This window comes from Emys orbicularis, chromosome 11, assembly GCF_028017835.1.
Source record: "Emys orbicularis isolate rEmyOrb1 chromosome 11, rEmyOrb1.hap1, whole genome shotgun sequence".
Classification (NCBI taxonomy): Eukaryota; Metazoa; Chordata; order Testudines; family Emydidae; genus Emys; species Emys orbicularis.
Window position 1 is genome coordinate 28,969,126 of NC_088693.1, and position 27,802 is coordinate 28,996,927.

Here is a 27,802-nt window from a genome sequence, read left to right on the forward strand (position 1 = left end):
TGGCAGGCCACAATTTGTATTAAACTTTAAAACAGAGGAGGGGTGCTACCTCCCCATCACCCATCCTCTTTTATATCAGGTATTTAATTGGTTCCAGTGCAGGAGTTACAGGGCTCTGTACCATATAACCCATAACACAGGGTAGATCTCCCCAGACTGTCCCCCAAGACTCAGTTCTCTGAATCCTAGCACCCTCCTCCCGTGTGAAGGAGACAAATTGTACAGCAGGGTGGGGACCTCAGGTTGCGAGGGCCAAAAGGTCTCACCCTGTCACGTTGAGCCCAAGGCCCATCATCAAAATCCTACGTTTTTTACCTTCGGAAACCATTAATTTTATTCTCTTAGCTGCCCTGGAAACCGGCTGCATGCCATGATGAATAAACAACTCCACCCTCGTAACTCAGCTGGGTACTAAGCGTGTTCCTACTTAACCCACTGTGGCTTGAAGGTGCTGCAAGGAAGGTAAAAAGCTCCCCGGTCCTCCGCCAATTGGCCCAAGGGAGAAAAAAATTCCTTCCTGACTCCCTAAACAGGCGATTGGCTAGACCCTGCAGCATCAGTCAGGCTGGGTTCCCATTCCTAGTTCAGGTGGGTAGGGTGGGCTGCTGGAATGGAGCTGAAAGGGGCTCCACATGGCTCCTGTGCACCGCTAAATCCTGGAACCTGGGGAATGCTGGCCAATCAGCACCCGTCTCCTTCAGCTGGCCAGTGGGTGCCAGAGACTCCTGGGGGAGGAGCTACCTATTATCCCTTGGCAAATGTGTCTCTTCCTTACTCCCTTTCACTGCCGGCCCCATGAAGTTTCCTCACCATTTGATGCTGGGGGGAGAGGTGGCAATTAAACCTGTACCTGCAGATAGATTGTTGATTAAATGGAACACTGGCAATAAGTGTTTCACTCTATGCATCCGAAGAAGTGAGGTTTTTACCCACGAAAACTTATGCCCAAATAAATCTGTTAGTCTTTAAGGTGCCACCAGACTCCTTGTTGTTTTTGTAGATACAGACTAACACGGCTACCCCCTGATACTTGGCAATAAGTGAGTCACACAGGAAGATGCATTATTAATGATTATCAAAATCAGACACTAGATAAAGCCCCTTCATTGTTTCATTCCACTTTTGCAATAGCTGACCTCTAGGATTTTTGTTATTTTAGTTGAAATCAGTTGATTTTACTGGTCAGGTAGAGAATGACTCAGCCGTGTGGTTTGTCTGCCTGGAATCATCTCCATAGGCATCATGGCTACTCTTTTATTATGTTACCATGGAAATGGCTTCTGTTACTGTGGATATTCAGAAATAGAGCCTCTGCTCATAACAATAATCTAATCATACCCTCATTCACACACAAGAAAAAGAAATAAAAAGTCTGAACTGGAGATTAATGCAAGTTTACAATTGCTACTCCTATATGTTAGCTTTACCAAAAGAAGCTTTCTTTTTAAACATTAAAATTTAGTAATATTGGCTCTCTATGGTAATAGATGGGAAATGTCTCCCTTAGCCACACACATTTGTAGGAAGAGCAAGAATATATAATCAATCACTCTTTTTCTCTTATAAAGATAAGTCAAATAAACAAAAAAGCTTGAATTTCAAGGTTCATCATTCATTCATCTCACTTATTTTGAATTCCTTTCTTTAGATCCAGTGGTTGTATTGTGTTTGACACATTCAGTACAATAGCAAAAAGGCCTGCCTTTCTCCCAGTGAGGTGTGTTTAATAAAAAGAAATTTAAAACCATCAACAGACATTTGTTGTAATACCTCTTAGCTCTTCTTTTAGTCACTAAATCTTCAGAACTAAATGAACAAAAGAGCTCACCTTTTGAGAAGCCTAGATTAGAAGAGACCTTGCGCAGTGGGTTTTTTCCGAGTCTTCTGAGTTTAGCAGCAGGTTAAAATTAAGGAGTGAGATTTTATATTTTCAAAATATAAACACGGATTGATGTCGGCTTGACAGGAGGAATGATGAAGGCAAATGCAATGGGAGAAAAACAGTGAAAAATCCAGGTGAGCTATGAAATGTACATAGTAGTAGATGAGTGTAGTTCTTTTTATTTTGCTACATATTTAATTATTTATAATTTTATGCTAGACCTGGTTTAAACGATGGCTTTCTGAAACTGTGCTGAACATGTTTTGTCCTCGTCTACGCTTGCAACTCAGCTGTGTAGGTGGCAAAGTGGGGGTGTGACTCTCAGCTCGAGGAGGCATGCTTGAGCTAGCTTGCTAAAAATAGAGAGTAGCTGCAGCAGCATGACCTGCAGGATAAACTAGCCCCTGAGTACATGCCCTTCCGAGACCCTAGGCACATACTCAGGACACTGCTGTGGCTACTCTCTATTTTTAGCATGCTAGCTCGATTAGAGCTAGCACAAGTATGTCACCTCGAGCTGGGAATCTCACCCACTCAGCTCAAAGTGTAGACATACCCTAAGAAGCACAGCACAGAACTCACAGCCCAGGGGTAGTGGCTAAAGTAGCCACCTTTGTATCCTCCTAATCCTGGACTGTTCTAGGTGCAAGAAGCTGCACATAATTTAGACAGCTTTGAAGAACTATCTAAATTACAGTAGTTTCCTTGGGCTGCCATATGGCTGTCCAGAATCTCAATTCTGATGAGTGCTAAAGACCGCTCCCTGCTCCCCGTGCCCAGCAAAGACCTCCTGCCAGTGCTTAACTTGTAATGGAAGAGGTGCTGGGGCTCAAGCAATTTTTTTGCATTCATAACCGATGCGGCAAGCCCAGGGGCTATGAACTGCTAAGCCTATAGGTGCCGGGACTCAGCCCTGGCACAAATTAAGCACTGCCTCCTGCCCCCCAGCCCTCCCTCAACATTCCCCCTATGTGGCGGTTTGCAGTGAGGTCCTTAGAGCCTTACAGCTATCTCTGTAGTATTGGCACTGGGGTCATCTTCCCCAGCTGTATAAGGCACTTTTAGGGTCCCTTTACCCCACTCTGGTCCTTTTACCCAGTTTAAAGAGTCTGGAGCAGAGGTGAGGCTCACACCGCAGGGATTAATGAGTTCTAATTCCATTTCTAACACTGAACCCCTCTCTCGGGCAAGCCGCTTAACCTTTCTGCCTCAGCTTCCCAACCAGAAAAATGCAGATGAGAATACGTACATAACTCACCTCACAGCATGAAACTCCATGGAAGTTGTTGATGGTGAAAGGAGGTGAATGTCCTTGCAAAACGCTGTCAAAGGCCTTCTGTGTGTTGTAAGTCAGTGTGAATTAGACCCAGTGTTTGTAAAGTCCTCAAAGGTATTATGCAGTGATGTTTGTGGTCACTTTTGCAATCCCTGTTTCTCCATTTTAACATCACAATTCTGTAATCCTTTCCTATTTGGCATTCATTCCACCATATTGTAGGAAGTTATTCTGGGAGTCTTTAGTCATGGTTGCTCAGATCTATCCTGTCCTGCTGTAATGGAACATCACAAGAGAGTGTTACATGGTAATTCTGAAAGCTGATTTTTTTTTTTAAGATGCTGGCTTATTCGGGGTAATGTTCTGCTTTATTTTAATGCAACATTAGAGATTAATGCTTTTACCAAATCTTTTTACCTTGCAAAGTACTCTTTCTAAATGTCATTAATAAGAAGGATATTTTATGTGATAGCTGACTGTAAATCTGAGACTAGCAAAAGCAGAAAATGACTATTAACAGCTGGGATGTAAGCTTTAGATAAAAATTCTTTTTGTTGTTGCATCCAGATAAAAATTTCAGAGCTATCCAAATGATGGAATAAATATGGTAAGCTAAGCCACTCCTCAGCAATTGCCCTATTCAATTTTTTAATTATTTCTGTTCATCAGTTGGGGTTTTCTTTTCTTCTAAAAATAATAAATGCATAGTCAACCTAAATTATATGTTACAGTTGCTGATTTGGAGTGAGTTCTACAAGGTGCTGGGATCTTCCTGCATGGTGCTGTGAACAGCATTCAGCTCATCTCTGGAAATGTGCAGCCCCTTGTAGTGTCAGGCTGTAAGCAACTAAAAAAAATATTATGTGTTTGGAGACTGCGAGTGAGATCCTCACTCCTGCCCTAGCCTTTTTACTTCAGGTAAATGAGCCAGTGAGACATAAAGGGGCCCTAAATGCCCCAGGTCCAGCCTAGGGAGGTTTCCCCTGTGCAGGAGCTGTAGAAAGATCCAGAAGTTTGCATTTTGAGGACTCCTGCACCAGCACTGATTTAGGGGACCTGCCAGGTTTATAGATGGGGGAGAAGGGACAATATGGGGGTGAGGTCACAGTATGCGTTACATAGGTATAGCCTATATCAAAACCACATTCTCCAATTTCAAAATGATTCCCAACCTCCCCAAGAAGAATATTATATGAATAATAATATAAAAGCAAGACACAGCTAAGAGAGGTTCAGTCACTTAGGGCTGCATCCTGTACAATGCTGAGTACTCTCCATGCAGGAGAGGTGTTGAGTGCCCTGCACTCCTGTTGAGGGCACTCTCAACCTAACAGGACTGAGCCCATGGACATTGTTGGTTCATTGGCAGTTAGAACCCAATCCTACAAGATGCTGAGTACTTCCTGAGTGGTGCAGGATTGGGCTCTTAGTGAATCCAGAATGAAACCAGCCAGATTTTTCCCTAGTTTTATTTTTAGTAATAAAACCTCACATGGTAACAGTTGTTGCAGAGTGACATTAGAACAGGCATATTATGTGTTTTAGCAAATATATATATGAGGAAACCATTTCCTCCTATGTCCTATACTGACTGCTTAGAACAGATTAGAAACTGAATGACAAAAAGCATATAGTTTATTGAAGGAAGTGATGCAGAGCCCTTTCTCAAGGTAGAATTCTAAGTAACAAATCTTTAGGGATTGTTATCCATCTGTGGAATTCTCTTTCTATGCATACTTAACGACAGGATAGGTATTTGTAACATGCTAGTGAGTACGAGGGGTTTCTACACAACTACATGTAAAAAAGTCTTGATACTTGGAAGATATGTTCTTAGCTATGTGCTTGACTTTGAGAATCTACTCAATTTTGACTATAACTATAAATGTATGTTTTATCTTACTCGAGAGAATTTTCTACAATAGAAATTCTCAATTATAGGTATGTTATGTGGAGTAATTTTTTACTCAGTAAATACCCTGCCAAATCATAAAGACTAAGAGCCATATTGTGCCATTGATTTTAAGCACAAGAGAACTTGCCATTAATTTCAATAGAGAGTTCTGCTGAAAAATCACAATGTGGCTTTATAAGTGTAATAATTAGTCAAACTTTAAATATTTTATTTTAATTATAATGTAGCAATAATTCTAACATTTTATACAATCCATCTAAATGCATTTTAAACACATTAATTCAAAAGGGCAAAATAGTTTATTTAATCATAATTGGACATTAAGGTAAGAAATTTGTCATGTGCCAAAGAAAGGCATGCTGGTGATTTTGCAGAATTTACATACGAGAAAGTATCACAGAAATGAAACTAACAGAACGATCTCAAACTTTCCTACTTGGAGAGTCAAGTGCCAGTGCAATTGGGCAAACACATATGGCTTAATTGTGCTTCACCTGAAGTGTCTGGTTTATCGATCTTTGTATGAGTGTATTTTATGATTTGTTAGATTTCATTTCCATAATTTTAAAATGTCATAAATAAAGACAATACTAAGTAACTGTCTAGGAAGCAACTCAGCATTACTCCACTTCACTCCACACCTGCCCCTCTTACTTCTCTGCTCCCCTATCCTTCAATGTCCCCTTTCCCATCCATTTTCTTCCCATTTAACTTTACCTCCTAACTAATCCCTTTCCCTTCAAAATGAAACTAACATGATGTTTGCTGCTATTACATTGTTCACTCCACTTGTGTGGTACACCCCTTTCCATACCCTGTTGCTGACTGATCTATTTATGTTGTGAGCTCTTCAAGGCAGGGCCTACCTAATACTCTGTGTTTGTACAGCACCTAGCACAAAGGGGCTCCATTCTTGGTTGGTCTTTAGGCATCGTGTCCATTTCAGATAGTAAAGGAAAGAATCTTGTTTATATAGTTAATGTTCTAAGATCCTGGGAGCAAAGCCAGACTTTTATTATAGCTTCTTTAGAGGGCCATCCATTCTGAACTGAAAGTTGTCTCAACAAACCCTTGATGAAACTCCAGAACCAAAAAGTCAATTTTTATTGCAATTTCTATGAAAGACATATGTACTGTGGTCCTAGGGTGACCAGATAGAAAGTGTGAAAAATCAGGACAGGGGATGGGGGGTAATAGGCGCCTATATAAGAAAAAGCCCCAAATATCGGGACTGTCCCTATAAAACATCTGGTCACCCTACGTGTTCCTGATTTGATAGCAGCAGTTCAGAAATTGATAGAAGATACTGGTGTGGAAAATAAATGTTTGAAAATCAGAAAAATGGTTGTCATCAGCACAGTAGTCATTATTTCATCTGTATTTTACAATACTATCCTTCTGCACATGATGAAAACTAGTTCCCTAGCAATACATATTTGAGAATCTCTGTAAAACTAAAATGTCCTTTCCTGAAAATATGTTCCATAATTGTTACTGTATATATGTACAAGAGACATTTCCAAAGTCATCAACTGACAATAATTACCTCACAAAAAGTGTAAACTGTATATTTTTTATTTTAATGTTATTTAATATTTGTATACTTTATACTGGCTCTGAGTATTGGGCCATGTTACCTTACAGTAATTATTGGTTTTAGGTTTTTAATATGCTTAGAAGCATCTGGGTATGAACACCAAAAATAACTAAATAAACAAACAAATATTCATTATTATTATTAGAGCTGAGAGAACAGTGGAGTAAATTTTCCATTAGTATTTTTTGCAAAATGAACTCTGGTTTGATCAAGTTTGAGATGACTGCTGTTGGTACAAAAATCTGCTAGATGAGATATGAGTTAATTTCATGCAATTAAACATCCTGGCATAGTTCCTGGTTCAACAGGCACTTGACTGATTTGTCCATTGAACAACATAGTGTTGTAAAAGTCGTGGTCACTAAACATACTAAGATATTATTGTAAAATGAAGCCAAATATCTGATTATGCTTTGTCTCTTCTTTTCAGTCGCAAATATTTACATTTATATTTTGGATCTGTCCATATGCTAAAATACCTCCGTGAACTACAAGATTTTCATAATTAACTATCAAGTTTGAAAATGAGTAAGCAGAGTATGCATAAATCTGCTGTAATATTTTGCCCCCTAAAATGTCCTAATTGGAAACTTGGTAACATTTGCGTGTATTCTTTAATTGGTAGTATAATCAACTTCGGTTTGAATGCTTTGCCTAAGGTGGCTTTCATCAATTAATGTCTTTGTGCATCAACATAATGTGAGAGGGAAGAGAAAGCACTTTCCCTGTAGCTTTTATTAGAATGCTTTAAATCAATTAAGAAAGGTGAATTCAAAATAATTGGGAGGCTTGGGATAGTTAATATGACGGCTAGAATAAATGTGATTTTTCTATCTGAGAGGTGTACAGTTAGTGAATGCCCTTACCTGCTCCTTGATTTTGAGGCTTATTTATTTATTTATTTATTTATTTATTTTATTTATTGAAGAGAACATTTCTTCACTATTTGAGTCTACATAGTATTAAAGTATATTTAATATCCTGGGCATTAGACTTCTTATTTTATGAATCCTCGGAGAACCAATAAAATATACTTGCCAGAAATCTCCCCTCAGATCTGAGAGGAGAGTTTTGTTCATAGATGACTGAAGCTACATGCTTATTTGACACTGCATCATGCCATCAGCATGTGTCCTACCTCCTTCTCACTAGTTGGCAGGTAGGTGGCAAGGATTCCACCTGGAAGACATAAGATAGAAATATCCTTCCCCCAGTAGGTCAGTGCTACCCCATCTGAGCTGGGGTTCTGGTTCTATCTTGCTCACCTCAGGTGTTGCCCCCTTTTCCTTCCCCTCATAACCCAGGGAAGTGGGGACTTTTCAAGGGGCCATCTACCCTTTTCATCTGCCCAGACAAAGACCCACTGCGATCAATTGTGGGGAGCACATTCCCTTTATCTTTTGATTTGTCCATCCTGAGGCAAAAAGGAATTACAAGTATATGTTAATCTTGAACCTGATCCAATGATTGTACAAACCATTTGTACTTATCCCTGTTACCAAGTTCAGAAACTTTATATATTTCTTCAGGAGTGATTAGTTAGGATAATCTTACTGTCGCAATCTGTAGAACATAATAGCATGCAGATCAAGGCATACTCAATTTAATTGCATTAACTTTGTTTTACTGTGTGTTAAGGAACTCTAGAACATTTAAATTGGTATTCTTTTCCCTGTAGAGATTGCACCCACCAAAGATTGTCTGCGAAGGTAAATGTGCTATTGATGTGGATGTTCGATGCAGAAGATAATAAACACCAGGTTGCATAGTCCAAACATAAAAGAATAATAGAATTTTAAATATTGCTTGAAATCCCAATATAGGGAAATGGTACAAATTTGTACCAACACTTAACTTGCTAAAGAGTAAATTGCGTTGTTTTGAACTTAACCAGTGTTGATCAATCAAGTTAATTTCTCAGACTTTTGCTTCAAGCAGAGTGGAATACTTGGTCTGCTCCTTTGTATGTCAGTAATACACAAAATAACTGTCATTTTATAGTCATGCTGGTCATAGGCTTTGACATGCTTGTGGTTGCATAGCAGTCATTCCTGATTATGTAGTTGCTGTTCTGTGGACAGTTCTAGGTATCACATTACAGGGGTAATATATAAACACTGAAAAAAGTACATAGGAAGATAATCACATTGATCACAGAAACTCCCAGGGATTACAGCCACTGGGTATGTTTGCATAGCTACTGTCTGGATCAGAATTGCATTAATTAGAAAAAGCTATCAGCTATTCAGATGGGGGTAGAAAAGGTAGAAGCCATTTCATAGAATAATAGTTATCTTATTGTATGTTATCAACGTACTTATATGCCCCTCCCCACAACACTGTAGTATCTAAGCATCTCCCAAATACTTAAAATTATTAAAAATGTTAATAGCTTTTTTCCATTTATCTGATACGCACTGTTTTAAAAATAAAAGAAATAAAAAATATCTTTTTCTTTCTTCCCAGCCTATAGGAAAAATAGCTTAGTCGTGTGTGTGTTAAGGAGTGGGTATATGTGCTTGTGAAGCCCTTATGGAAAGAAAGAAAGAAAGAAAGAAAGAAAGAGTTTTGCAGGTAGTCCTGAACAAAAAGATGCCCCAAATCATTCTTATCTGGGAGTGAGTTCCTTAGTTGAGGTTCAGCTGTGAAAGTTTTGTCTCCTGCGCTCACAAGCCTGTCTCTATTTGTTGATATTTTCATGCAGAGGCTAGTTATCATGGGAAGTCATGTTGCATAGAGAGGCAACCTCTTAGGAATATAGGCCCATTCCTATTGAGGGCTTTGAATATGAGGACAGAGACCAGGAATTAGTGGCAGTCAGTGTATAGAAAAGAGCAACTAGGTGATCTGTTCACAGTGACCTGTGTTGCTAAACAATGAGCTGCTGTATTTTGTGCTGTTTTGTGATTTTTCAGGGTCTGTGATGTCATCCCAGATATAATCAATTGTAATAACCCAGCCCGGAAGTCACAAATGTATGGATCACTGTAGCCAGATCTGAGTCTGTTAGGAAATGGTATTCTTCTGTCCACTAACTGATGTAAGTGGATGTTCTGTGCTGCCATGGTTATTTGAGCATCTAAAAATGCTCAGATGTCCAAAAGGAGCCCAGTGTTGCAGCAGCCTGGCTTAACAATCAGTGGGCAGATGTCCTCAATAGAAGGGTATAGTATAGAGGCAGCAAGTTCTTCAAAGGTCTTCCATCTTCCTACTAGTATCCAGTCAGTCTTGCCTAGGTTCAGCTTTAGCCAGCTGTTCTTCAAACTGCCTATTCAACAGGCTCAAAAACAAGAGAACATGAACTGAAGCTATGAAAGGCCTGGGCAACAATGGATATTAACAAAAATATCTTTACAGAGGGTCATGTATGTGTGGAATGAACTGTCAAAGGCATCAGCAAAAGCTGAAAGGGTAAACATATTCAAAAAGGAATTAGAGAAATATTCACAAGAAGCAAATTTTGCAAGGTAAAGACCCAGGAAGTTAATAAACACACAGATGGCCTTCTTCTGATTGAACGCCTTTCTAAATGGAGAACTAATGCTGGGAAATTGTTGTGCCACAATCTCTTTGTGTGTTTAAATCCCATTATCTAACATCACTGATCTTATCCCCAGTTCTGTATTGCTATTGCAACACAAAATGCAAAGTTGGAATACTATGAAAGAGCAGCAAGAACCATTATTTGTGCCCCGTCTGTTCAACCTGCAACATCTTGTGAGGCGGTGATCCTGTGAAATTTCTAGACCAAAATATTTAAATGTATCATCTAAACTTGCACATAAGAATCAAACCTTTGGAGGGTGGCTCATCACTAACCAAATCCACAAATGCTCAGTTTTGCATTTGGATATCTGCTTTTGCTGAATTTATATGTAAACTTTCAGGTATTTAGAGAGCTCCTTATTAGCTACACATCAGTGAAGAGTCCAGAGGCAAAGTTATAATTTACATTACTAACTGCTTTCAAAACTGTGATTTTCATACATCAAAACAGCATTTATGGGTTTTGTTAAAACTGGCTTCTTTTGTTAAGCAGGCTGTCGTTTCAGTGATTTGTCTTCACAAATGTGGGGAACAGGATCAATGGATATTGTCAGCTCTCGTCTACATCATTTTTCAGATATGGTATCTGTAGTATCCGGGAATAGAATTAGGCCTTCTTAATTTACCAAAAAGAATTAATTAGCTAAACTAACCCTAATTCAGTATATAAAACTTACTAATAATACTCTGCAATTTATAGAGCTGGGTTAGAATTATTATTAAATAAGAGGAAATACCTACCATTCCTTAGGTCTTCAGAGAATAATACTTAAGCATTCAGAAGATTCTTCACTTTCTGCTTGGTGCATGACTTAATTGATAGATTTTATTTTCTGGGTACATGAGATAACCTTTTATAAAGAAGTAGCATTCTTTCTTCTTAAAATAATCAGATGAAATATGAATGTTATTTATTATTTTATTCTGATGGTGTCCACAATGAACTATGCACTGAGCACACAGAGGATGAAACCGTCCCTTCCCTGAAGAGCTTACAGTCTAAGAAATTTTGATGAAAAGCTGAAAACCAATTATGAACCAAGTCAGCTGGGAGGAAGAATTTAATCAAAAAAATGTGAATGATGGGAATCTTGTAAGAACACCTTATTAGATTCCCAAAAAGCCACAATTGAGGAAGAGGGCTGTACTGGTTAAAAAACTGACCTGGTTTAGAAAGGAAGTCAAGGCAACTATACAAATATATATATATCCCTCTACTAACACAGTGTTTGGGATATTCTATGGACCCGCCGGGATCCAATTGGGATATGGATAGAGACCTCCTTAGTATTTTCCTGAAATAAATCCTACTGGGAATTATGTGATTATGGGAGACTTTAATTTTCGAGATATAGATTGGAGGACCCAGATATTCCTGGATGTGATAGCTGACAGATTTCTTCACCAAATAATCATTGAACCAACAAGAAGTGATGCCATTTTAGATTTAGTATTGATAAGTAGTGAGGACCATCCTAGAATAACTGGTTGTGGAAGACAATCTTGGTTCAAGTGATCGTGAGCTAATTCAGATTAAACTAAATGGAAGGATAAACAAAAATAGGTCTGCAGCTTGGCTTCTTGATTTCAATAGGGCAAACTTAAAAAAAATTAAGAGAAGTAGGAGAGTGTACTGGTCTGAAGAACTCAAGGATCTGAATGTGGAGGAAGCTAGGAATTACGTTAAGTCAAAATTACAGAAACTGTCTGTAGCCTGCATCCCAAGCAATTGTAGGGTGAGTTGCAGACCAAACTGGATGAGCAAGCATCTGAAACAAGTTATTAAAAGAGAGCCTATAACAAATGGAAGAAGGGATGGATCAGCAAGGAAAGCTTACCTCTTGGAGGTTAGAAAGTGTAGGGGAAAAGTGAGAACTGCCAAAAGCCAAGCAGAGTTGGACCTTGCAAAGGAAATTAAAAACAATAGTAAAAGGTTATTTAACCATACAAATAAAAATAAAATAAGGAAAGAAATAGGACTGCTAAGCACTGAGGATGGGGTGGAAATTAAAGATAAACTAGGCATGACCCAACACCTAAACAAATACTTTGCCTTGGTTTTTAATGAGGGTATTGAGGAGTTGAGGGATAGTGGCATTGTGGCTAATGAAAACAAGGATATGGAAGTAGAAATTACAACATCCGAAGTGGAAACCAAACTCCAAGAGCTTAATGGGACCAACTCAGGGGGACACAATAATCTCCATACAAGAATATTAAAGGAACTGGCATATGAAATTGCAAGCCCAATAGCAAGGATTTTTAACGTCCGCTGTGTACCCAGAGGACCTGTGGATTACAAAGGTACCAAACCCCTGGGAGAAGAAAGTAGCCCGGGGCAGCCGATGACTGTCCAGCTACGTTGCTGACTGACTCGGGGTCAGTCTGTTACAGCTGGATCCCAGCTTGACCCAGTGGCGGACCACTCCGCCACTGTTAGGGCCCTGGGCTGGGACGCAGTGGAGTCAGGCCGGCCCGCGTCCCCCTACCCCTGCCACTCCACCCCTAGGGTGGCCGACTCCCCACCATAGGCCAGGAGGCCTGTGTGAACCTACCGTCCATCAAACTAGGATACTTGACTCAGTTAGTGCCCCTTCTTCTGGAGTCCCTAGACTGTGTGGGTGTTCATCCTCACCCGAAGCCTGAACTGAGTGTTTGTTGGCTGCCTTAGCCAGAAAGCTTGGGTTAAAGCCTGCTCCCTGCTCTGCCCCGCCCACAGGGCCAGAGCATTACATTGTTAATTACTGCCAGGCTGCAGGCTAAAGACTGCTCAGTGCCCAGCTGATCCGAAGGAAGGCAAGAGCCTTAGACTGTTGCTACTTGTGCACCTCTACTAGGTGGCCACAGAACTATAGACTGCTTTTGACTTGGCCCCGCCAGTGCGTCCCGAGCCCAAGCGCTGTTGCCTCAGACAACAAGGTGGAGTGACCTCCCTCCCCACTTGAGAGTGAGCGACCACTACAGAGCCAATCTTATTTAACATTTTCATTAATGACCTTGGCACAAAAAGTAGGAGTGCACTAATAAAATATGCAGCTAACACAAAGTTGGGAGGTATTGCTGCAAAAGAGGAGGATTGGAATATCATACATGAAGTTTTGGATGATCTTGAAAACTGGAGTAATAGAAATGGGATGAAATTTAATAGTGCAAGGTCATGTACCTAGGGACTAATAACAAGAATTTTTGCTATAAGGTGGGGGCATCTGTGTTCGAAGTAGCAGAGGCACTGGTGAGACCTCATCTGGAATACTATGTGAAATTGTGGTCTCCCATGTTTAAGAAAGATGAATTCAAACTGGAACAGGTGCAGAGAAGGGCTACTAGGATGATCAGAGGAATGGAGAACCAACCTTATAAGAGGAGACTTAAGGTGATTGGCTTGTTTAGCCTAACCAAACGATGGCGAGGGGAGATATGATTGCTCTCTATAAATACATCAAAGGGATAAATACGAAGGAGGAAGAGGAGTTATTTAAGTTAAGTGCCAATGTTAACAAAAGAACAAATGGATCTAAACTGGCCATCAACATGTTTAGGCTTGAAATTAGACACAGGTTTCGAACCATCAGAGGACTGAAATTCTGAAACAGCTGTTTAAGGGGAATAGTGGGGGCAAAAAACCTAACTGGTTTCAAGACTGAGCTAGATAAGTTTGTGGAAGGGATGGTATGATTGCCTACAATGACTGACTGTTGTAGCAAATATCTCCTATGGTTGGAGATGGGACTCTAGATAGGGAGGGCTCTGAGTTACTATAGTGAATTATTTCCCAGGAGTCTAGCTGGTGGGTCTCGACAACATGCTCACGGTCTAACTGATGGCCATATTTGGGGTCAGGAAGGAATTTTCCCTTAGTCAGATTGGCAGGGACCCGGGGGGGGAGGAGGCGGAGGGTTGCCTTCCTCTGCAGCATGGGGCATGGGTCATTTGCTGGTTTGAACTAGAGTAAATCATAGATTCTCTGTAACTTGAAGTCCTTAAAACATGATTTGAGGACTTCGGTAACTGAGACACAGGTTATGGGTCTAGGTGGGTGGGTGAGGTTCTGTGGCCTGTGATGTGCAGGAGGTCAGACTAAATGATGACAATGTTTCTTTCTGCCCTTGGAATCTACAAAAATTTAGATGATTTGCCCCGTACCCCTGAAAATGGCTTCGTCTAGCTGTTGTCTTTAAAAATTAAATACTTTTTTGAGTTTTTAGCTTATAGCTTCATTTTGGATAACTTAAGTAAGATGGGGGAAATAGTTGTTTAATTACTGTAAACAAGAACCATTGGAGTATTAATTTTAAATATCAGATGTTCATAAAGGAGTGCTGTGAAGCAAGTTCAAAAAATTCTCCAGTATTATGGAACACTGGCATATTAGTTCAAATATGCTCCATGGCTTGAGCTTCTCAGGCTAGGTCCACACTACCCGCCTGATTCGGCGGGTAGAGATCGATCTTCTGGGATCGATTTATCGCGTCTCATCTGGACGCGATAAATCGATCCCAGAAGTGCTCCCCCGTCGACTGCGGAACTCCTGCTCGCCGAGAGGAGGAAGCGCTGTCGACGGGGGAGCTTGCCTGCGCCGCGTGGACCCGCAGTAAGTAAATTTAGTTCGATCTAGGAAACGTCGACTTCAGCTATGCTATTCTCGTAGCTGAAGTTGCGTTTCCTAGATCGATCCCCCGCCACAGTGTGGACCAAGCCTTAGATATGTATTAAGGAAGCTTTTCAATTTACAAGCCAGGGCCATTCCCACTGTGCTGTATTGAGTGGAAAAAACCCATTAGGTCTATGATCCAGACTGAACCTTTCATAGTCAAGTCTTTCAAATGAAATGTGTGTGTAGTTGTGAGAGAGATGCATGGAGTCTAGTCTCCTCTCTGGCCATTTGAGTATTATAACATCTGTTAGCACAACTGTGACTCAAGTGACTCACATGTTCTCATCAACAAAATTTGTCAGTGCAGATTAATGCAGAGTCCACAATCGTGTCTGTTTCTTTCAGTAATTAGATATGACTATTACTTATCATTGACAATTGTTGCCTAAAACACCACCTGTTTTCAAAACTAAGTAAGACAGTCCCATCAAGAAATGTCCTTCCGTTGCAGTTTGAATTAGAGCCTACTAGTAGAGCCCTGCACGGACACAAAATTTATATCCACAGATATAAAGCAGATATCCGAGGAGCTGCAGGACTCTACCAGGAACCGCAGCAGCATGTCGGGCTGCCGCTCACAGGAGCCAGCACCCCACGTGGGCAACTCCTCTGGTACCGCCCTCCCCAGCCCAGCCCTGCCCACTGGTCGCACTAGTGTGTGCAAGCGACTCACATGCTCCTGGACAGGAGACGCAATCCGCTGCGTGGAAGGGACTCCTGTCCGGGTGCATGTGAGCCGTTTGCACACACTAGCATGACCAGGGACAGCTGCCGGTGAGCCTGATGCTCGCCCCAGTGGGCAGGGCTGGGGGCAGTACAGCCATGTCAGAGTAGCAGCCCGTGCAGGGCCCTGGCTCCTCTGAGCGGTGGCCCGACGTGCTGCTGCTTTTGCCGCTGTGGTTCCTGGTAGAGTCCTGCAGCTCCTCAGATATCCACTTTATATCTATGGATATACATTTTGTATCCCCACAGGGCTCTACCTACTAGGATTAAATCAGCTAAAGCATTTGGCTGTTTGGACTCTTAAATGTGGTAATGGAGTGATGCTTAAAGTTATTGTAGTGCACTCTATTACACTGGAGTGATGGGCTTCAAAGTAAGGATCTCATCACTGTCAGATTTCCCTCATTGTGTGGGTAACACCTTGAATTTATCCCTTTATCCCGTATGACTCCCGCAGGCCTCACCTTTGAGACAATATATCAGTCATGACCTGTATTATCAGTGTGGCAATGCAACATCAAGAGGGTGTAAAAATGCCGTGACGTTTTATGATCTCAGTATCTCAGATGGTAAACATCCTTTTGGAGCCCTGGCAGTTAGACTTGCTGAAGACGGGTGCCATTCAACCCCACTCAAAATGTTCCTGATTATCCTCAGTTGTGGGGCCTGTTAGTTATTAGTTTAGAGTAGTTCTTTTAATTTATACAAAGAATGAAAAGGGTTTATTTTTATTCAGCGGCGTGGATCCTTCAAGGGCATTCTTGCAGGGGCACTGATTAGAAAAACAAGCAAGATTTAACACATGCCAAAAAGAGAAAACAAGAATGTTGTTCCAGCCTCACAAGTGTTTGAATGTTCTGTGCTGTTGCCTTTTAATGTTTTCCTTTGCTGTCCAGACAATGATTAAACCTAGATAGGATCCAGCTTTATCAAAATATTGTGAGCCTGCAAAAACTTCAAGGTGTTTCCTCGATCAGTCGCCCAACATGTGTCTTGACCATCACTTTCTCTCAACTCCTACTCCATCCTGTATCCTCCCTCACATGCAGATTCTCCCCCATCTTGCTTTATATTCTCCCCAGTCAACAACATCGAATAACATTTTACAGTTTTTTTCCACATTTGTATATTTTCAATATTGCCAGCTCCAATAATTTAAAATCATGGATCAGGCCCCCCAAAATCATGACACGGGCTTAAAAATCATGAGGTTTTACAAATAATAAATGTTGGGTTCTTTTTATTTGCCTTCTGATGTTGGAAACTGTATACTTAATTTTCAAGCTTTTCTTCACCACTGTGAGGGCAAGAAACATACTCTTTTTTCCATCTGAAAACTAAGATGCTTGTGTAAAAACTTGACTCTAGGAATCAGCTCTGCATTTTGACCATACCATCTCCTTTCTGGTGTTTGTGTCAGCTCTATTCCTTTATGAGCTGTTAGGAGAGCAATGAAAAATTATTTTTGTTCTTCTTCAAGTGATTTCAGATGTATATTTCACCTAGGTGTGCACGTGCCCAGCATGCCAAAGCTGGACAACCCCTGAATTGAATATACATCTGCATCCACATCTTGAAGAATAGTTACTGTACAGATATCAGAGGGGTAGCCATGTTAGTCTGTATCCACAAAAACAACAAGGAGTCCGGTGGCATCTTAAAGACTAACAGATTTATTTGGGCATAAGCTTTTGTGGGTAAAAAACCCCACTTCTTCAGATGCATCATCATTTTACCCATGAAAGCTTATGCCCAAATAAATCTGTTAGTCTTTAAGATGCCACTGGACTCCCTGTCGTTTTTGTACCAATATGTAACATGGGGATTTTTTGCTGTTTGGTGGGGGGATTTTGGGGGAAACAGGAGGTGTTTCCAGGAAAAATGTGGGTTTTGGGGGCTAGGGCCAATAACAACTGCTTCTTTCTTATGGTCTGCTAACTTACAGATGGACTGGGCATGGATTCTATAGATCCAGGTACCCAGTCAGTTATTATCTGCACCCATGATGCAACATTGGTCTCTGGCCAAAAAAAATTTCATAGACAAGTTCAAAAACTGAACAGTTTCCGAAGGTGGAAGTAAAATTATAAATTGATGAATGGCCTTTGTGGGAGATGAGTGATATGATTGGCCACAAAGGTATGTAATATCACTAGGGATATCAGAATAATATCTTATTTTTTGGAACTGTCTTTGGAGGAATTCTGTCTCTTGCCACTTTGGAATAATTCAGCATGAGTGATTTAGATGTAAATCATTGTTATATCACCTTATATAACTCCGACCATATCATATTATTATAGTGTGTAACAGATCGTAAGGCTTCTTGGGCAACAAACCAGCACATACAATCACTAGAACCTGGACTAGGAAATGAATGCTGTGATTCCTTTCCAGATAATCTTATTCTGTTCCATTATGTTTCATTTGGTTCAGTTCCATTCCACTGGATGTGATTAGCATCTGAGGAACAAAGAAGAATTCTACCAAAACAAGATGATGACAGTCATTGCATTTGGAATCACAGCGCTTCCGCCTTACAGTGAAATAGGCATGAGTCTCTAGTAACCCAAACATTTTGATGTGGATAAACCTTTCATCTTAAAATATCCTGGAAAACCTCTTAGAATTAAACCATTAAAAAGTAACTCTGTTCAAATATATGTTCCCAGGGAGCAACTCTAGTTCGAGAGATTGAGGTAGAGGCCAAACTCCTTTGCTCTTGCCAGCTTCTGCAAATAAACTGCATCAGAAAATCAGCAACATCACAGCATTATCTTTCAAGACTAAAAGCTGGCTCCCATGCTAAGGAAAAGAACTTGGGGCACCAGGTGTAAAAGCACCATCTAATGGCCCTTTCCATAGCAACAAAACAAAATAAAAGTTTATGGAAAGTTTCTGAGATATAAGTTTTCAGACTTGAGTTCCTTTAATTTCTTTGCTAAGTAATTACTTGCTATTGTTTATTATTTGACACATGTTTTTCGTTTTGGTATAGTAGTAATTTCTCTTCTAGTAGTTTGGTTACTATTAAGCAGTAAAGATGGTTACTGGATTAGAAATTGTAAGACATTTGATACTACAAGAAGTATGTCCTGTATAGACATGTGCACGATTTAATCTACCCATCTTCTGGAAGACAAGACAGCTTTATGATCAATAGGTGAAGCACTTGAGCATCAATAATACCAACAAATTTAAAATCCTCTTTGTAGATATTGCAGCAGGCCATTAATTTAGGTAAATAATTTATCCAGGTAAAAAGATGCCTGAGAAAACAAACAATATAACATTTGTTATGTCTGTGCTTTTGCTAAGTATTTATCAATTATAATATTTAATTCTCTTCCTCAGACTACTGCATACTATATCTCTAGCATATTTGGTAGCCACAGAAACAAACTATTTATTGGGGGTTTTAAAATTTGCCTAATTATGGGCAAGATTCTGCTAACCTCAGGCAGACTACTCAGTGGGACTCCTTGTCTGGTAAATTACTATTTAGTGAGAGTGAGGCTGGCAGAATCTGGCCCTGTTTATATGTTCAGTACATTGAAATGAATTCTTAGAAAGTAAGGGCTGGATTGTGACTCAGACTTGCACAGCTGTGTAGTGAGTGAGGGAGAGTAAGATTTCCCCACCCCCATGTGCAGTCACATTAGTGCTCTCCACTTCAGAAGCTTCAGGCGAGGGAGTCGAGGCTGTGTACCCAGCAGGGGCATGTGCAGGAATTTAAATTGGATCCCTTTTGGAAGGAGGAGCTCACACTCTTCCTCCCACTCCCCCCCACTGCAGCTCTGAGGCCAGGAGAAGTTCTGTGCCCCTGGTGATTATTGGGGGGGGGAGGGGGTTGCCCCTGCTCGTCCCTACTCGTCCCTCCTTGTGCATGCCCCTGGTGCCCAGTACTCTTCACCTCATACACAGAGCATGTAGATGAGGAATAGAAGGAGTCTTGGAGTCATGCTCTGGCATACGGTTGCCACCTCAGAGGTACAAAAAACCAGGACATTCCTGGTTGATCCTTAGCCAATAAACCTGGACAGCCGGCTTTGTGTTCTGAGCACCCTTCCAGATTTCCTGGGAGAGCTACCTCAAAAAAAGGGACAATCCTGGGAAAACCTGGACAGGTGACAACTCTACCCTGGCATGCAATGCACTGACAAGTAAGTTACGTTGCAAAAAAAGAGCTACAGCAAATGGCTTCCTATGGCAACATAGACAGGGAAGGAATTGTGACTGAGTGTGAATCACTCCATGGGCTCCTCTTGGAACAACACAGCTATGCACCATCCATTACAGAAGGCTAACGGCTCCATTTAACCCTACATTTTTTATACTATGAAATTAATTCAGGTGTTAGTAAAATGTTACTGACTGGTAATTTGAAACAATAATTGGTACGTAGTTTTCTTTCTCAGACTGCATGTTTTTAAAGGGCGTCTTCCCTAATTGTTAATTCAAACTTCAATTATTCTTTCAAAAGGACATAATTAAACAGTGTATTGCAATTATTGAACATAAAAAAGGAAACAGAAAAATGCACATAGAAATTGACTTCCAAAATATAATGGTTTCCTTTTCATAAAACACAAATACAAAAACATCTTTGAAGTCAGAAGAAAATTTCCAAGTTCAAACAGGTTTTTGAGTTTTAAGATGAAAGTGACTGAGATGTTTTGCTTTCAGGATAAATGAGCCGAAGCTGAAACTTTGGCATTCAGTACCCCCAAACTGTGGAAATGTTTGGAACCAGATCTACACTTTTCAGTGCTAGTTCCTCTTTTTAACACTTTTTTAAAGTGTTGAGTTTTATTGTCAATCTTCTGTGTTTTATAATTACAGTTAATGCTACCCAGCTACCTTGAGCTAAAGATTTTGTTTCTTGGGAAATTAATAACATCAACTGAGTTGTTAATGATTTTTAGGGTAATGAACATAATAAAAACCCTTGTGCATTCTGTATGAGTACAAGAGGGCTTCTGAGGTCGGAATATACCAGCATTACCCTCAGTAAGTAATACCTTTATGTCATGAGTAGTCCCAGTGATTTTTCAGATAAATCCAAAACAGGCAATCATGCTGTTTGATTTCAGTTATTGCATTTATGGCCAACACAAAGTAATCAGTTTCTCTCCCTGTATGTGTGTGTATATATATAATTGCCTGGTTTCAAATGTATGTGTGTTGGCCATCAAACACATATATTAGGATAGCTTATTTTGATGAATGATTCTTAAGGGCAGGTCTGTAACATTTTAAATACATTTTATCCAGTCCTGTCAAACAAAATCTGTCCATATTTTTGATGTATGCCAGTCTTGGAGGGCGGGAGAGAGAATGAAATGTATGATCTGGAATACTGAAGAATATTCTCAATATGAATAGAACCATTGGATAAGTAAGGAATATTTCACCTATAATTGGAATAATTTGATTAGAACTTGCAGGCCATGCTGCAGTTCCACTTCTGCCAAAAGTGCGCTATGTTTATATCAGTACTTATTAAGGTTTATAGCACCGATATCCTTTTCATTCTAACCCCTATTTTTAATTGCTTACAAATTTCTCCAAAAAGTACCTTCTGTGCTGAAATTTCTCATGTGGGCATTAGTTCAGAAGTGATTTGCAGGTGGTTGTGCTGATATAGAAATTTCTGCAGTCATTTTTGGGTTACTGAAGAGCGGTTGGGGAAGTTTGTTTGTTTCTTACCCATTTACAAGTATTTTTCATATGCTTTGTTGTGCATAGATAATGCAAATAGCATTTTTTCCCAAAAACTAAAGATTTTTTTTTAGCCCATTATGAGGACTTTAATTTTACCTCCCTTGAAGAAATTCTCTTGATGAGAAAGCAGTGAGCATTAGACAGCCTTGTAGTGAGTAGCTGAGTGCATTGCTTTTCTTAGTTTTGAGAATGTAACAAAGCACATTGTGAACAATGTTCAAATATGGGTTAACAGGGGTTTGTCATATTTCTTGTACCTATGTATTTCTAGTTGACGTTAAACAAGGTCTGAAGTGATTTGGACCTGGTAATCTGTAGGGCTTGGAAACCCTTCTTTTTCAGCAAATTATATATATTCTCTAAGTAGTTTGCACCTTTGTTGGTCATACTGCTCACCACCATTTCCCTGCAACAATAGCTCAGCTTTCCAACTTGCCATCTGTGTTTGTATTCTATTCAATTTGAAATACCAAACTCAGATGATGATGCCACAAATATACATTATGGGAGAAATATATTGGAATCATAGGAAGTTATAATTGAAAATGCAGTGCTGGATGTTTAGAACAATGTGGCACTGCTGTGCTGAGTATGTTAGGTCTGGTTTTTAGAGCTTAAGCAGAGTTGGGTCTGGTCTCTACTAGCATGGGAGAATTTAAAGGGAAAAACATACTCCTGTCCTGTCTGTTATTTTTTTCCCCTCATGTCTGACAGAGCAAATTATTTGTATTTCCAAATACAATCTATTTGCATCTTGGGGCTGGTCCACACTACCCGCCCAATTCGGCGGGTAGAGATCGATCTTCTGGGATCGATTTATCGCGTCTCATCTGGACGCGATAGATCGATCCCAGAAGCGCTCCCCCGTCGACTGCGGAACTCCTGCTCGCCGAGAGGAGGAAGCGCTGTCGACGGGGGAGCCTGCCTGCGCCGCGTGGACCCGAAGTAAGTAAATTTAGTTCGATATAGGAAACGTCGACTTCAGCTACGCTATTCTCGTAGCTGAAGTTGCGTTTCCTATATCGATCCCCCGCCCCAGTGTGGACCTTCTTAGTTTAATCCTGTATCTTTCAAACTTCATATTAGCTGTTAATATAGTGCAAGTACTAAAGTTAATCCAAAATGAAGTTTTACAACAAATGCTAAGCTGGCATCCAGTGTTCTTTTGGTCTTCCATAGAGTAATGCAATGTTCTCCTTTCTCCTCTTTCCCACCCCACTATCTGCTCTAAACAAAAACAGACAGAGCAGAGTGTCCCAGGAAGCAAAGAAGCAAGCCACAAGATAACTGAACTGTGTTAATGAATGTGGCAATACACAAACCTGGCTCCTTCAGTTTCCAGCTCCATTAGAAACAGTGGCAAATTCAGTGTTTATCAAATAGAAAAGATGATGTGGTGTGGTATTTTCAAGGCTCTGGGACTGATAGCCAACGAAATAAATGCATGCTACTATGTGGTGATGGCATTTTAAAAGTGAAGTGGGCTCACAGGCCCAGATCCTCAAAGATATTTAAGTGTCTAACTCGCATTAATTTTCATGAAAGTTAGGGACCTAATTATCTTTGAGGATCTGGGCCATAGCTGCAAAAGAACAGTGCATCCTGTGAAACAATTCCCCTATAGCACTTGCAACTGAAGGTTTTAAAAGCTTCCTTTTCACTTGAAAAGGCATATTTGAACATTGGTCTGTGCTTATATGTGTTTTCAAGTGAAAATAAGACTATTAACACTTCAAAAGTGGCTTAGGGTATTTGTGTGTCAAAGGGTAACTCCCTAATAGTGGCTGGTATTTTGTAACACCTGCAGGATCCTGGAAGCTCTTAATCCACGTAAGTGGCTGAGGCATAATTAATTCCTTGTCACTGAGCCATGTTTCAGTATCTCCCACTGTAATGGGTCACGAAAGAATCCAGTTGATATAATTTGGCTGCTAAACCAAAACTCAGAAAGTTGTAAATTGAAGTTCTCTGTGGCAGGATGACCCCTCAAGGACTCAGGGCAGATTCTGAAAATAAATTCTGGGAGATGCTGCATACACTAAGGTGCATTTCTACACAGGTGATGTTAAACCAAAGTCCTTTCTACCTGACTCTAGGTGAAAGTTCAACAGTTCATGATACTTTTCCAAATGATTAAGGGGTAATCTAGTGTCTTGGCCTGCAAAAGGAAAAAACAAAAACAACCACCCCTCCACTTCCTAATTAACCACATTATAGTATCTGGTTTCATATGGTCTATTGCTGAAGGTATAAATAAGGAGCAAATAATAGGAGATTTTTGCTTCTGTCCCTGCCACAGACTCCCTGAGCAAACCTCCAAAATGAACCTGCAAGGGTTGGTCTACTGTCTTCCCAAAGTAAAGACAATGTGCAGTTTTCAATTCATGTGACATGCATAAACTGAAGCCTGCAGAGTTTGCACAGTCCTAGTTGAAAGGACAAATTCTCAGCCAAAATGCAGAATTTGTTTAACATGTTTATATTGTAAAGCGGGGGGGGGGGGGGGGCAAATTCTGCCTTTGATTATGCATATGTGCAAGCGATGATCTTCTGCAGGGCATAACTTGTCCTTCAGTAAATATGGTATTCATCAGTGGTTTGAGGTTGGCCAGTACACAACATACTAAGAACACTGTCTATTACATGTCTGAGTATATGAAATTTGAAAAAGAAGACAAGGTCACTGATCCGTATCATGCCTGGTCCTTCTTAGCTTTCCTCGTTTCCCTTTGCCTATTCCTGAACCTGCTTCTCTCTCCTCTTTACTTAAAAACTCATTTAGTTGGCTCTTCATTCGGCTGCTTCAGTGTCCCCTTTGGCTATTTGTTTAATACTGTGAGATTTACTACCATCTGTGTAAAATAAATTTGCCTAAATTTCAATTTCCCAAGTTTGAGCCCTATTCTCTCGGGCACTTGGTGTAGTGTGCTTAAGTGCAAAAAGTTAGTTAGATGAAATTGCCTGTCCTAGTTTTAAAATATTCAATTGAGTCACAGCAAAGCCTCATGGTTTCCTAATATAATCTGGCCATCTTTTTCAATCTTTCTCATAATTCATTGAAAAATGGTTTCATTCTGATGTATGATGCTAGATATCTCAAGGGCAATTACATCATTTAGGAAGTACACTTGCCTTCTCAATAGATACAGCATTGTACTAGGTGAGAGTTATCCGGGGTGTGTATACCAATTCCAACTTTTTGATTTGTATTGTATTCCTCTGGCAATGCATGACAGTATCTTGCTTAACTTTTATCCTACTTTAACACATTGGGTTTAATCCCATAGGAATTGTCCTACAGTAACTATGAAAACATTTTTAGTAGCTATGTATTATACCTCCTTGTTTCATCAAAATTTAATATTTTTGAATATGCGTTAATCATTTGTATTGATTTCTGTTAAGTTACATTTGCCCTTTTTAAGTGAAACATTTAATGCTATATGATTTTGACTGCATTATTAAATGTTATCCAATATAATTACTAAAACATTATTTTTCTGTATAGACATTGATGTAACCAAATCATTCTACAGTAACTCCTCACTTAAAGTCGTCCCGGTTAACGTTGTTTCATTGTTACGTTGCTGACCAACATGCTCGTTTAAAGTTGTGCAATGCTCCCTTCTAACATCGTTTGGCAGCCGCCTGCTTTGTCCACTGCTTGCAGGAAGAGCAGCCCAGTGGAGCTAGCTGGTGGGTGGGTGGAACCAGGGTGGACTGACAGCCCCCCTATCAGCTCTCCCTATCAGCTCCCCTAAGTTTCCTGTGCAGCAGCTGCCCAGCAGGCTAGCAATTGCAGCTGTCCCTCCCCCCACTGCCATGTACTGCTCTTGCCCTCTGCCTTGGAGCTGCTCCCCAAGACTCCTGCTTACTGTGTGAGGAAGAGGGGGGCTAATGTCAGGGTGTCCCCCTCCCCCCTGCTCCTGCACCCCGCTTACCCCATCTTCCATAGAGCAGGGGGGACACAGGACAGAGAGAGCTTCCAGGCAGCAGCAGCTGCGGTCGGGTCTCAGCTTGCTGATCTAATTAACAAGGCAGTGTGCTTCTGACCCCACTCTTCATACTTAAAGGGGAAATGAGCATCTCTCTCTCTCTCTCTCTCTCTCACACTCACACACACACACACACACACACACACACACACACACACGGTGTGTGTCTCCATCTCTGTCTGCCCTCCCTCCTTTCCTGCTACCTTGTACAGTAGAGCATGAGAGTTAATTGCTAGTTCATCATTTAGCAGTGAGGCATTCCTTGGAAATATCCCACCCTCTGACTCCTCCACCTCAACCAAGCTTCACAATCCTCATCACTGTGTACCAGTATTAAATGGTTTGTTTAAAACTTATACTCTCTGTGTGTGGGTGTATATATATAAATTTCCCTGGAACCTAACCCCCTCATTTACATTAATTCTTATGGGGAAATTGGATTCGCTTAACATCGTTTCGCTTAAAGTCGCATTTTTCAGGAACATAACTATAACGTTAAGTGAGGAGTTACTGTACTACTCAACGTGGTATTCACAATATTTTGCTTGAAACAGCAGTACATCAAAGCACGCTACAGAACTCCTGCATATGATAACAGGGTCTGCATGGCCAGTTAGTGCACAGCAGGCTAGAGCACTGTAGATTCACACCCCGGCCTGTCATGCACTAAGTCAGCATGTACACAATCCCTTAGAGGTGCAGCAACAGAATCTCACCCCATATCTTAACTATTGAAGTGAACTGCTAAAGATCATTACTTGTGTATTAAAATGTGACTGTGAAAATAATTAGGGTAAATGTTGCCAGTATAGGCACGGTTTGTTTTACATATTTGCTCAGGCACAAGAGTTAATAATCATAATGTCAAAACATTGAGCCTTTTGTTTGTTCCTACCTGAAGATGTTCACAGTTAAATGAGCAAAAAAGTAGAGATATGCTGTGTAAGACTTTATATAGTAATGGTTTTATTCAGTTACTGCTTCTACTGTTTTATTATGATCTAAAAAGTTGTATATATTGATTTCGCTATCATTTATTCAAGATGTTGTAAAACAGCACCTCCTCTAATGCAGGTACTGAAAACTAGCTTGAAATAGTTTTGTTGATGGCGACCCATTGTTTTCCTGTTCTTCAACCATAATTTTATCAAATTACCCCCATATTCCTTATTCCAAGATATAGCCCTCTACACCATACGTGATAATCCTTGGTACAGGAAATTGGGAAGTTGAGTGTTTTGGCTAAGAACACCCTGATTCTTCAAATGATAGGGTCAAAATCCAAACCCTGTTTTTAAAAAAAACCATCCTGTGAAATGCTTTCTGAAATATCCATATATAGGATGATGTATTATTACTTTGTCCTTTTGTAGTATTCTCAAAGTAAAGACTTTAAAGACTTACACACTTGTTTAACTGTACCCACTGAATTGTCCCTTTGATTCAAAATGTGTAAAATTAAGCACATGTGAAAGTCTTTGAGTATAAAACCCTTATCCAGCATTTTCTGTTATAAAACATTCATTTAAAGTCATACTGTGAAGCTTATGTAAACTTCTGTGAAACACAGTACAACATTTTTCTCAATGTAGAAGAAGGAACTGCTGGCAGATCACTAACTTAAATCAAAATGAGGGATGTTACAAGTCAGTAATCATTTAAATAGGTATGTGTCTTTAATCCCCTATAACTTTAATCATTTTATGTTTTCAGGTATTTTCTTTTACTGCTGATAAAGAGATCCGCACAGATGATTTATGCTTGGATGTTTCTAGACTCAATGGCCCTGTGATCATGTTGAAGTGCCATCATATGAGAGGAAATCAGCTCTGGGAGTATGATGCTGAGGTATATAATTATTTAATAATTAGAGCAGAAAAATACAGGTCCAATGTTTCATATCCATTGTTACTCATTTTAATTTCAGTTGGATTGTTTGACACAGGGATGCAATAAGTATATTTTTTGTCAGTTGTTTGTGACAGAAGATAATTTGTGAGTGTGATAGCTGACGGTGGAGTTACTTTATCAGACTTATATCGTGATGTGATGGTGTCCTGCCAGTTCAGGGATGCAAAGTGCTAAAGGAATACAGCTGGTTGAAAAGTTTTCAATTTTCAATTTTTCATCTCAAACCACACAAAAATAAAAGTAAGATGAAAATTGACTTTAATTTCTCTATGGTTATAGAGCACGATGCAATTTTTTGATTTTCAAAAAATTTCATTGAAATGTTAAATATTTTAAAACAGTAAAATTTTGAAAATTTTACAGGTTTTTCTACTAGCTCTTAAATGGAAAATGCTTGGATATGGATTTTAATGACAGAAACACTGTGATATGCAGGTTTCTTTACAAGACTCTGATCTTGAAAAAAATGACACACCTTTAACTTTACACACTGTGAGCAGTCCCATTGTAGGCAACAGATTGAGAGATTCTGAGCATCTTCAATTCATATTAAAGTCAGCTGGAGTTGAAAAGGTGCTG

At 40.0% G+C, this 27,802-nt stretch overlaps 1 protein-coding gene across 1 annotated transcript in view; it reads left to right on the plus strand.

Moving 5' to 3' along the window:
- GALNT13 (polypeptide N-acetylgalactosaminyltransferase 13) overlaps positions 1–27,802 on the plus strand; it is a 324,991-nt gene that overhangs the window by 271,705 nt on the left and 25,484 nt on the right. The window contains exon 11 of the mRNA XM_065413193.1: positions 27,026–27,160. Coding sequence (XP_065269265.1) covers positions 27,026–27,160 — 135 coding nt within the window. The remainder of the gene's footprint in view (positions 1–27,025; positions 27,161–27,802) is intronic.